Raw genomic sequence first — 12,505 nt, 5'->3', positions numbered from 1 at the left:
CAGTGTCCTATCTGACAATAATGACTATATATATTTTAAACCAGTGTCCTATCTGACAATAATGACTAATATATATTTAAACCAGTGTCCTATCTGACAATAATGACTATATATATTTAAACCAGTGTCCTATCTGACAATAATGACTATATATATTTAAACCAGTGTCCTATCTGACAATAATGACTATATATATTTAAACCAGTGTCCTATCTGACAATAATGACTATATATATTTAAACCAGTGTCCTATCTGACAATAATGACTATATATATTTAAACCAGTGTCCTATCTGACAATAATGACTATATATATTTAAACCAGTGTCCTATCTGACAATAATGACTATATATATTTAAACCAGTGTCCTATCTGACAATAATGACTATATATATTTAAACCAGTGTCCTATCTGACAATAATGACTATATATATTTAAACCAGTGTCCTATCTGACAATAATGACTATATATATTTAAACCAGTGTCCTATCTGACAATAATGACTATATATATTTAAACCAGTGTCCTATCTGACAATAATGACTATATATATTTAAACCAGTGTCCTATCTGACAATAATGACTATATATATTTAAACCAGTGTCCTATCTGACAATAATGACTATATATATTTAAACCAGTGTCCTATCTGACAATAATGACTATATATATTTAAACCAGTGTCCTATCTGACAATAATGACTATATATATTTAAACCAGTGTCCTATCTGACAATAATGACTATATATATTTAAACCAGTGTCCTATCTGACAATAATGACTATATATATTTAAACCAGTGTCCTATCTGACAATAATGACTATATATATTTAAACCAGTGTCCTATCTGACAATAATGACTATATATATTTAAACCAGTGTCCTATCTGACAATAATGACTATATATATTTAAACCAGTGTCCTATCTGACAATAATGACTATATATATTTAAACCAGTGTCCTATCTGACAATAATGACTATATATATTTAAACCAGTGTCCTATCTGACAATAATGACTATATATATTTAAACCAGTGTCCTATCTGACAATAATGACTATATATATTTAAACCAGTGTCCTATCTGACAATAATGACTATATATATTTAAACCAGTGTCCTATCTGACAATAATGACTATATATATTTAAACCAGTGTCCTATCTGACAATAATGACTATATATATTTAAACCAGTGTCCTATCTGACAATAATGACTATATATATTTAAACCAGTGTCCTATCTGACAATAATGACTATATATATTTAAACCAGTGTCCTATCTGACAATAATGACTATATATATTTAAACCAGTGTCCTATCTGACAATAATGACTATATATATTTAAACCAGTGTCCTATCTGACAATAATGACTATATATATTTAAACCAGTGTCCTATCTGACAATAATGACTATATATATTTAAACCAGTGTCCTATCTGACAATAATGACTATATATATTTAAACCAGTGTCCTATCTGACAATAATGACTATATATATTTAAACCAGTGTCCTATCTGACAATAATGACTATATATATTTAAACCAGTGTCCTATCTGACAATAATGACTATATATATTTAAACCAGTGTCCTATCTGACAATAATGACTATATATATTTAAACCAGTGTCCTATCTGACAATAATGACTATATATATTTAAACCAGTGTCCTATCTGACAATAATGACTATATATATTTAAACCAGTGTCCTATCTGACAATAATGACTATATATATTTAAACCAGTGTCCTATCTGACAATAATGACTATATATATTTAAACCAGTGTCCTATCTGACAATAATGACTATATATATTTAAACCAGTGTCCTATCTGACAATAATGACTATATATATTTAAACCAGTGTCCTATCTGACAATAATGACTATATATATTTAAACCAGTGTCCTATCTGACAATAATGACTATATATATTTAAACCAGTGTCCTATCTGACAATAATGACTATATATATTTAAACCAGTGTCCTATCTGACAATAATGACTATATATATTTAAACCAGTGTCCTATCTGACAATAATGACTATATATATTTAAACCAGTGTCCTATCTGACAATAATGACTATATATATTTAAACCAGTGTCCTATCTGACAATAATGACTATATATATTTAAACCAGTGTCCTATCTGACAATAATGACTATATATATTTAAACCAGTGTCCTATCTGACAATAATGACTATATATATTTAAACCAGTGTCCTATCTGACAATAATGACTATATATATTTAAACCAGTGTCCTATCTGACAATAATGACTATATATATTTAAACCAGTGTCCTATCTGACAATAATGACTATATATATTTAAACCAGTGTCCTATCTGACAATAATGACTATATATATTTAAACCAGTGTCCTATCTGACAATAATGACTATATATATTTAAACCAGTGTCCTATCTGACAATAATGACTATATATATTTAAACCAGTGTCCTATCTGACAATAATGACTATATATATTTAAACCAGTGTCCTATCTGACAATAATGACTATATATATTTAAACCAGTGTCCTATCTGACAATAATGACTATATATATTTAAACCAGTGTCCTATCTGACAATAATGACTATATATATTTAAACCAGTGTCCTATCTGACAATAATGACTATATATATTTAAACCAGTGTCCTATCTGACAATAATGACTATATATATTTAAACCAGTGTCCTATCTGACAATAATGACTATATATATTTAAACCAGTGTCCTATCTGACAATAATGACTATATATATTTAAAACCAGTGTCCTATCTGACAATAATGACTATATATATTTAAACCAGTGTCCTATCTGACAATAATGACTATATATATTTAAACCAGTGTCCTATCTGACAATAATGACTATATATATTTAAACCAGTGTCCTATCTGACAATAATGACTATATATATTTAAACCAGTGTCCTATCTGACAATAATGACTATATATATTTAAACCAGTGTCCTATCTGACAATAATGACTATATATATTTAAACCAGTGTCCTATCTGACAATAATGACTATATATATTTAAACCAGTGTCCTATCTGACAATAATGACTATATATATTTAAACCAGTGTCCTATCTGACAATAATGACTATATATATTTAAACCAGTGTCCTATCTGACAATAATGACTATATATATTTAAACCAGTGTCCTATCTGACAATAATGACTATATATATTTAAACCAGTGTCCTATCTGACAATAATGACTATATATATTTAAACCAGTGTCCTATCTGACAATAATGACTATATATATTTAAACCAGTGTCCTATCTGACAATAATGACTATATATATTTAAACCAGTGTCCTATCTGACAATAATGACTATATATATTTAAACCAGTGTCCTATCTGACAATAATGACTATATATATTTAAACCAGTGTCCTATCTGACAATAATGACTATATATATTTAAACCAGTGTCCTATCTGACAATAATGACTATATATATTTAAACCAGTGTCCTATCTGACAATAATGACTATATATATTTAAACCAGTGTCCTATCTGACAATAATGACTATATATATTTAAACCAGTGTCCTATCTGACAATAATGACTATATATATTTAAACCAGTGTCCTATCTGACAATAATGACTATATATATTTAAACCAGTGTCCTATCTGACAATAATGACTATATATATTTAAACCAGTGTCCTATCTGACAATAATGACTATATATATTTAAACCAGTGTCCTATCTGACAATAATGACTATATATATTTAAACCAGTGTCCTATCTGACAATAATGACTATATATATTTAAACCAGTGTCCTATCTGACAATAATGACTATATATATTTAAACCAGTGTCCTATCTGACAATAATGACTATATATATTTAAACCAGTGTCCTATCTGACAATAATGACTATATATATTTAAACCAGTGTCCTATCTGACAATAATGACTATATATATTTAAACCAGTGTCCTATCTGACAATAATGACTATATATATTTAAACCAGTGTCCTATCTGACAATAATGACTATATATATTTAAACCAGTGTCCTATCTGACAATAATGACTATATATATTTAAACCAGTGTCCTATCTGACAATAATGACTATATATATTTAAACCAGTGTCCTATCTGACAATAATGACTATATATATTTAAACCAGTGTCCTATCTGACAATAATGACTATATATATTTAAACCAGTGTCCTATCTGACAATAATGACTATATATATTTAAACCAGTGTCCTATCTGACAATAATGACTATATATATTTAAACCAGTGTCCTATCTGACAATAATGACTATATATATTTAAACCAGTGTCCTATCTGACAATAATGACTATATATATTTAAACCAGTGTCCTATCTGACAATAATGACTATATATATTTAAACCAGTGTCCTATCTGACAATAATGACTATATATATTTAAACCAGTGTCCTATCTGACAATAATGACTATATATATTTAAACCAGTGTCCTATCTGACAATAATGACTATATATATTTAAACCAGTGTCCTATCTGACAATAATGACTATATATATGTGACCAGATTTGACTGAGAGACTGCCATCGCGCAAATTCCAGCTTTTCACCAGAGGAGAAAAACTTTTTTTTTTTTTTTTTTTTCAAAATGAGTTTATAGCACAGGCAGACTCTTCACATCCTAGAGCATGTCTGAAATAAGTGTCAGAGCTGAAATCGACATGTAAATATGAAATAAATGCTTAAACATGTAGCTAGGTGTAATGTTAGAGACCACAGAAGTGAACCTTTCAAGCCTGTTTTCTCAACTCGCTGTTTTCTGCAAGACATTACTCTATAAGCCATATCTCCAAAACTGGTGCGTCAAACTGAACAACCAATATATCAATTTGAAGCTATGATTCCATGACATGAAAACACGAAAATTCAAAAAAATCCAATGGCAGTCTCTCAGTCAAATTTAGTCACATATTTAAACCAGTGTCCTATCTGACAATAATGACTATATATATTTAAACCAGTGTCCTATCTGACAATAATGACTATATATTTTTAAACCAGTGTCCTATCTGACAATAATGACTATATATATTTAAACCAGTGTACTATCTGACAATAATGACTATATATATCAGGGGTCCTCAACTAGAAATGCTGAAGGTCCACTAATAATTTTTGAAAAATACTAAGGTCCGGTCGCATGAGCGCGGCGCGATGCCGATACTAAGGTCCGGTCGCATGAGCGCGGCGCGATGCCGATACTAAGGTCCGGTCGCATGAGCGCGGCGCGATGCCGATACTAAGGTCCGGTCGCATGAGCGCGGCGCGATGCCGATACTAAGGTCCGGTCGCATGAGCGCGGCGCGATGCCGATACTAAGGTCCGGTCGCATGAGCGCGGCGCGATGCCGATACTAAGGTCCGGTCGCATGAGCGCGGCGCGATGCCGATACTAAGGTCCGGTCGCATGAGCGCGGCGCGATGCCGATACTAAGGTCCGGTCGCATGAGCGCGGCGCGATGCCGATACTAAGGTCCGGTCGCATGAGCGCGGCGCGATGCCGATACTAAGGTCCGGTCGCATGAGCGCGGCGCGATGCCGATACTAAGGTCCGGTCGCATGAGCGCGGCGCGATGCCGATACTAAGGTCCGGTCGCATGAGCGCGGCGCGATGCCGATACTATTGTACTTTTACTTGAGTACATTTTGAATACGGGACTTCTACTTGTAACGGAGTACATCTTCTACATTGCAGTATTTATACTTTTAGTTAACCCCATTCTGGGCAGGAACCCCTTTTGGTGTTTTAAGCATTATGTTATACTTTAGCTGTTGAAAAATAGCAGATCTACAAGCTCGTAGCGCGGCACTCGGTGCCGCGCCATGAGCTTGTAGATCTGCTATTTTTCAACATTTGAAAAATCGCAAAAATGTGGCGCAAATCTTTGAATATTCTTTCAGAGCGACCGATTTTAACTAAAATCTTTGCTTCTGGGGGGGTCCCTGGAACAACATACTTTGAGATGGGGGTCGGCGGCCAATTACATATCATTTTTGGAGTCCGTGACATGAAATATTGAGTGATATAGGCCTAGAAACATAGGGTATTACAGAAAACTGTCAGGATTTAGAAGACGTCCGCTAACTCATGTTAGCCGGTTAGCTAGCTGTGTTGTTAGCACAGCACTGGATCGCCCATCTTAGATCGCCGTCGCCATAATAATCCATTCTATCCATTTATTTAAATCGCCTGTATCTCCTATTCCTTGTCCTAGATGGCATTTTGGTCAAAACAGCGTTTCTTTGACGGCACAGAGCTGACGATCTGGATTCACAATGTAAACAAGGCCGGCCCAGCTCCGTGTAAATTCCTAACTTAGGACTACTGCAAGTGGAGCGGAAATGGCGGCTTTTCAAAATAAGAGCTAAAATTTTAAAAAATGCTGGCGTGAATTAGATCCTAAACGATAGCGCTGAAAGGGTTAAGTAAAACATTGAAGTACTTTTCCAACCAACTGTGAATGGGTTTCGGCGCTCGCCGGCCGCCGCTCACCACCCCACTAATCTCCCTATAGGGCGCTCGCCGGCCGCCGCTCACCACCCCACTAATCTCCCTATAGGGCGCTCGCCGGCCGCCGCTCACCACCCCACTAATCTCCCTATAGGGCGCTCGCCGGCCGCCGCTCACCACCCCACTAATCTCCCTATAGGGCGCTCGCCGGCCGCCGCTCACCACCCCACTAATCTCCCTATAGGGCGCTCGCCGGCCGCCGCTCACCACCCCACTAATCTCCCTATAGGGCGCTCGCCGGCCGCCGCTCACCACCCCACTAATCTCCCTATAGGGCGCTCTGCTCGCCGTGGGGCTGGCGGCCACAATATCATGATCCTCTCCCTGCCTTTAGTTTGCACTCTCTGATCCCTGTGTGAACGAAAGAAGGGTCCGTCACATGACGCCACTTAATTGGCCCTTTGTAGGCCTTAGCGGTGGCGGCGTGTCAGCCAGGCAAGTGACCACGGATTGGGAGCACGGCGCGGCTTCTTTACAGTAGCGGTATTGATTCAGAAACCAGCTAGATTAAAGTGGGGGAAGGCCCCATGCAAGCACCTCTTCTCTCCCTGTCCCCCCACCCCACCCCACCCTTACCTATCAACCTCTCTCTCTCTCTCTCTCTCTCTCTCTCTCTCTCTCTCTTCCTTCCTTTCTTATACATCTGTGCCTTAATCTCAGAGTTACAAATGGACGCATTGCTTGGATCTAAAACGCTTATCAGAGTTGAACTTGGATCAACACTTTTCTTTCATGGCGTACCCCATACCTCTCTCTCCAATCACCCCCCCCCCCCATCTCTCTCTCTCTCTCTCTCTCTCTCTTTCATTCTCTCTCTCCCCCCTTGATTCCTTTCTTCCCCCCCCCCCCTCCCTCCTCCCTCCCTCCCATTCCCGACATCTCTCACTTCAGTTCTTTCTCAATGAGGTATATTCATGTGACCCACCTGCTGTCCGCCGCTTAGCGTTAGCGCCTCACTAGAAGGCCGTCTCTGTGTTGGGTTGTTGGCACCGAGGGGGGCTGCCTCCCTCATTCGCAGTTCACACGGCGGCCCAGGGCGTGCGCGACTAGGGTGGGGGGGGAGTGGGTGGTACTTGGGTCCTATAGGGTTGGACTCAGGGCAGCATCGAGGCACTGAGAGGGGTGGGGTGGGGTGGGTTCGGGGTGGGGGGGGGGGGGCATCGGGGGTCTGTCAGGCATAGGAACGATGCGACGCCACAAGGGTCCTGGACGCTGCATGGCGAGCTTGGTTAACGTCGCCATCATGTTTGGCCTACGGAGCGCCGGCTTGAGTTACGAGAAGATGCGGAGCGAGTATTACCTGGACGTGGAGAACCCGTTCTGTCCCCAGGTGGGTGCACCGCACGGCGGGGGGGGGTACGGAGGGGGTACGGAGGGGGTACGGAGGGGGTACAGGGCAATAGGTTTGTAGTATTTGGTTAGGCGACTTGTGGTTTTATGCTGGAGTTGGGGGCGAGATGCGCGTTGTGAAAGTTATTTAGACGATCTATTAAGCTGCGTGCTTTAAAATGAAATGTGGTTCCCTGCACTGACTGCATTTGTCTTAGAATTCCCAAGCAAGGTTTCGCTTGCTTTGTGGACGCCTGCATGAGCTCCGTGGTTTGTGCGCGTCGCACGTGCGTGCGTGTGTGTATGTGTGCGTGTATGTGTGTGCGTGTATGTGTGCACTCGCTATTCAGATGAAAGGGCTTTTGTTGGGGCTGCTGCTGCGGCGGTAACCTCGTCCAAACCCAGGGAGGGAGGGAGGGAGGGAGGGAGGGAGGGAGGTAGGGAGGTAACCTCGTCCAAACCCAGGGAGGCGGCGGTAACCTCGTCCAAACCCAGGGAGCCCAGGGACTTTTCAACGTCTCTTTTCTTCATCTCCCTCCCAGGCACAGCTGAAACGTGTTCCTCGCTTGTCGAGCCGTTGTAGCTTTTCAATAAATTCCTGCTTTTCACTCCCCTGTCAGATAAATAGCTGGCCTGGATTCACCGATTGATTGATAATGAACTTGGTGGATAAAGGACAGCTGTGACTAAATTTGACTGAGAAAAAAAAAAAAAAAAGTTTTTCTCATTTGGGATGGAGCTCGATAACCGATACCTGAAAAAAAACAACCCTGAAGCTTATTGAGTACCCGTTATCAATCAGCTTTGGGCTTATCAAGCCTGTTATCGAGCATAGCGGCCCATCATGACATGTTTAAAGGACAACTTTAGTTTTTTTCAACCAAGGTTCATGTTTTAGTTTGTTATTAGAGAAAGTAAAAGGTGAGTGTAATTTTTTTTAATTTGCTGCTTTCTTTCGTTTTAAGGATTTTAGCAGTTTTTGACAGGGTGGCGGGGGCATTCAAGCACGGGGCTAAATATGTATTTCTTTACAAAAATGTATAGCAATTTCTTTTTTTATTATTTACTATAGTCCTACTAGACCCCAAGAAATTACATTTGGCCACAAAAGATCACAGGATCTACTGAATGCGTCAAACTGACATATTGAGCCTATGACACACACTGTGGCTTCCCCCCAGTAGGCTACCTTCACATTCAGTAGATCCTGTGATCTTTTGTGGCCAGATGTAATTTCCTGGGGTCTAGTAGGTAAAAAACAGAAATCGCTATAAAATGTTGTAAAGAAATACATATTTAGCCCCATGCTCGAATGCCCCCGCCCCCCTGTCCAAAACAGCTAAAATCCCTAAAACGAAAGAAAGCAACAAATGAAAAATAATTAACACACATCTTTTAATTTCTCTAATAACAATAAAACATGAACCTTGGTTGAAAAAAAACTAAAGTTGTCCTTTAACCCATTTGGGCCTGACGTCGAAATTTAAAAAATGACAGTTTTCTGAAATACCTGTTTCTGTATCAGTGGTGCTCAATATTTCATATCAAGGACCCCAAAAATGATATTGGCCACCGACCCCCATCTGAAAATATGTTGTTCCAGGAACCCCTCGGAAGCAAGCTCATAGCGCGCCACTCGGTGGCGCGCTATGAGCTTGTAGATCTGCTATTTTTCAATAGCTAAATTATAACATAATGTTTAAAACAACAAAAGGGGTAACCGGCTCGATAAGCCTGATCGATAAGGAGCTCCTTATCAATAAACAATTAACGAGCTCCATCCCTAAGTGAGAACTTATGAATGAATAGTTTTATTTCGGTCTTAAAACAACATGTACATGATTATTACAGCAGCAAAGGCATTTTATAGGACATGTTTGGACCGAAAAAGGTGTAGGCTGAAGCCGTAGCTTATATAGTGCCTATCCTTTTTGACTTGTTTATCTTACATTAATGCAAAATAATAACAAAGACGAACAACAAAAAATAGAAATAGAAAATAAGGGAAAAAATTAAAATAAACTTTTTTTCTTTCTTTTTAAATTTTTTTATTAAAAAAAAAAAGAAAAGAGAACTTACATGTTTTAAATGATGAATATCAACTCTTGCCCTCCATGAGGCGGTTTAGAGTCCCTAAATATAACAAAAACAGGCTACGGAACTCTTTTGTACACCAGTCTGTTCTGCTTTTAAACCAAAATCGGTAAACCAGGAGGATTATTGTTCTATTGTTCTTGTTCCTGTCTGCTTCTGTCATGTGTGTCCTGTGATGTATCGGTTTCTAATGTATTGTGTTTATGTCTTGTCTGTATCTTGAACGGTGACGTCATGGACGCAAAACAAATTTCAGTGCAAGCTGACAATAAAGTTGTATCGTATCGTAACTTCTCAGTAGCCATTTGGCCGTGCCATATATATAGTTCTAAAACGGTTAGTCCCAATACTTGATTCTGATTGGCTGGTTACCGCCACGTGACCGTTGTAAATTTCACTGATAACCCACACCTTCAATCACTTTATATCATTCGCAGCTGATTTCGCATCTCTGTAGCTGTACTGGGGAAGGGGAGCGCTTGATTACCTTACAAACCCATGCCGTGCGGGCGTCTAAGCACCGCCCGGCTTATATGACTGTGAATGTGTGGCTCCAGGCAGCCCCGTAAAGACATCAAGCGCTATTTTCCTGTCACAAAAGCAGAAATGTGTCCCATTTAGACCTGACGACGATTCTACAAATGTCTTCTAAATCCTGACAGTTTTCTGAAAAACCCTATGTTTCTGTGTCAGTGGTTCTCAAACATTTTCATGTCAAGAACCCCCAAAAATATATGTAATTGGCCGCCGAGCCCCATCTGAAAATATGTAGTTCCAGGGACCCCCCCCCCCCCCCCCCCCAGAAGCAAAGATTTGAGTTAAAAACACTCCGAAAGAATATATATTTTCACATTTTCACGATTTTTCAAAAATAGCAGACCTACAAGCTCGTAGCGCTATGAGCTTGTAGATCTGCTATTTTTTCAATAGCTAAAGTGCCATATCGCATATATATATATATAAGTGCCGCTGAGCCTCCTGAAAAGGCAGAGCAAATATATATCCCATGTGTGGCATTTCTTCTTAACCCATTTTGACCTGACTACAAAATGTCTTCTAAATCCTGACAGTTTTCTGAAAAACCCCTATGTTTCTATATCAGAGCTTCTCAAACTATTTCATAACAAGGACCTCAAAAATGATATGTAATTGACCCCCATCTGAAAATGTTGTTCCAGGGAACCCCCCCAGAAGCAAAGATATGAGTTAAAAAACCTTTGCTGTGAAAGAATATATATTCAAAGATTAGCACGTTTTCAGGATTTTTCAAAAATAGCAGATCTACACACTCGTAGCACGGCACCGAGTGCCACGCTACGAGCTTGTAGATCTGCTATTTTTCCAATAGCTGAAGCATAACATAATGCTTAAAACACCAAAAGAGGGGTTCCCCCGTCCAGAATTTCCTGAAATGTCGCTTTTCTCGCAAAAAACGTAACCAATTCTGGGCGGGAACACCTTTTGGTGTTTTAAGCAGTATGTTATAATTTAGCTATTGAAAAATAGCAGATCTACAAGCTCATAGCACCAAATACATATAATTTCTCAGGTCCTTGACATGAAATATTGAGCACCAACGATATAGAAAACATGAGGTATTTCTGAAAACTGTCATGATTTAGGAGACTTTTTTTTTAGTTTAAATCGACGTCAGGCCTAAATGGATGAAAAGTTCTTATTTTTCCGCGCTGCGCTCCCGCCTCACGCTGCAGGTGACCAAGCAGATCCACGAACATGAGCAGGAGAACGAGCTGCGCGAGCAGATGTCGGGCTACAAGCGCATGCGGCGGCAGCACCAGAAGCAGCTGATCGCCCTGGAGAACCGCCTCAAGGCGGAGATGGACGAGCACCGCCTGCGGCTGCAGAAGGAGGCGGAGACCGCCGCCAACGGCGCCTACGTGGAGCTGGAGAAGCTGGCCAAGAGGCACGCCGCGCACGCCGACAAGGAGGTGAGGGGAGGAGGAGGGGAGGAGGAGTAGTCCAGTAATAATGTAATTTCACCTCTAACTAATTGCAAAAAAACCAAACTCAACTGATTTTGTATCTTCAATATATCCTGAATAACAGAAAGAAAGTTGCCTGGAATTGTCTGAGGGGAAAGTGTTGAAAATGGCCTGTACAGTATGGCCACCATTGACATCCGATTATAAGGCAATATTTTCTAAATTTCCTTATGCTTTAAGTAGCATGTGACAGATCAAACTAGGGGGTTTTCATGATGCTGAAGCCATTCCAAACATTAGTTTTGCATAAAAACATAGCAACTTGCCAAAATGTGATGATGTCAGCACATTTGGGCAAGTTGCTATGGCCAAATTTAGCCAGGCAACTTTTTTTCTGTTATTCAGGATATATTGAAGATGCAAAATCAGCTGAGTTCGTTTTTTTTTGCAATTAGTTAGAGGTTGATCCTGTATTTTCCATAGATTTCCTGTACTAGAGGGGGAGGAGGAAGAGGAGGGTTTCTGTTTTCT

At 39.2% G+C, this 12,505-nt stretch overlaps 1 protein-coding gene across 1 annotated transcript in view; it reads left to right on the top strand.

Moving 5' to 3' along the window:
- Positions 1-7,794: 7,794 nt before the first annotated feature.
- The window catches only part of LOC306918393 (serine/threonine-protein kinase TAO3-like), a gene marked incomplete at both ends in the record, with an annotated part of 6,240 nt that continues 1,529 nt past the window's right edge, over positions 7,795-12,505 (top strand). Inside the window, 2 exons of the mRNA XM_079531292.1 lie at positions 7,795-7,938; positions 11,744-11,980. Of these exons, the coding sequence (XP_079387418.1) occupies positions 7,795-7,938; positions 11,744-11,980 (381 nt within the window). The remainder of the gene's footprint in view (positions 7,939-11,743; positions 11,981-12,505) is intronic.

Source organism: Electrona antarctica, assembly GCF_951216825.1.
Source record: "Electrona antarctica genome assembly, contig: scaffold_1319, whole genome shotgun sequence".
In the NCBI taxonomy this organism is placed as follows: Eukaryota; Metazoa; Chordata; class Actinopteri; order Myctophiformes; family Myctophidae; genus Electrona; species Electrona antarctica.
The sequence above is the reverse complement of the archived record's forward strand: the minus strand, read 5'-3'. Positions and strand labels throughout refer to the sequence as shown.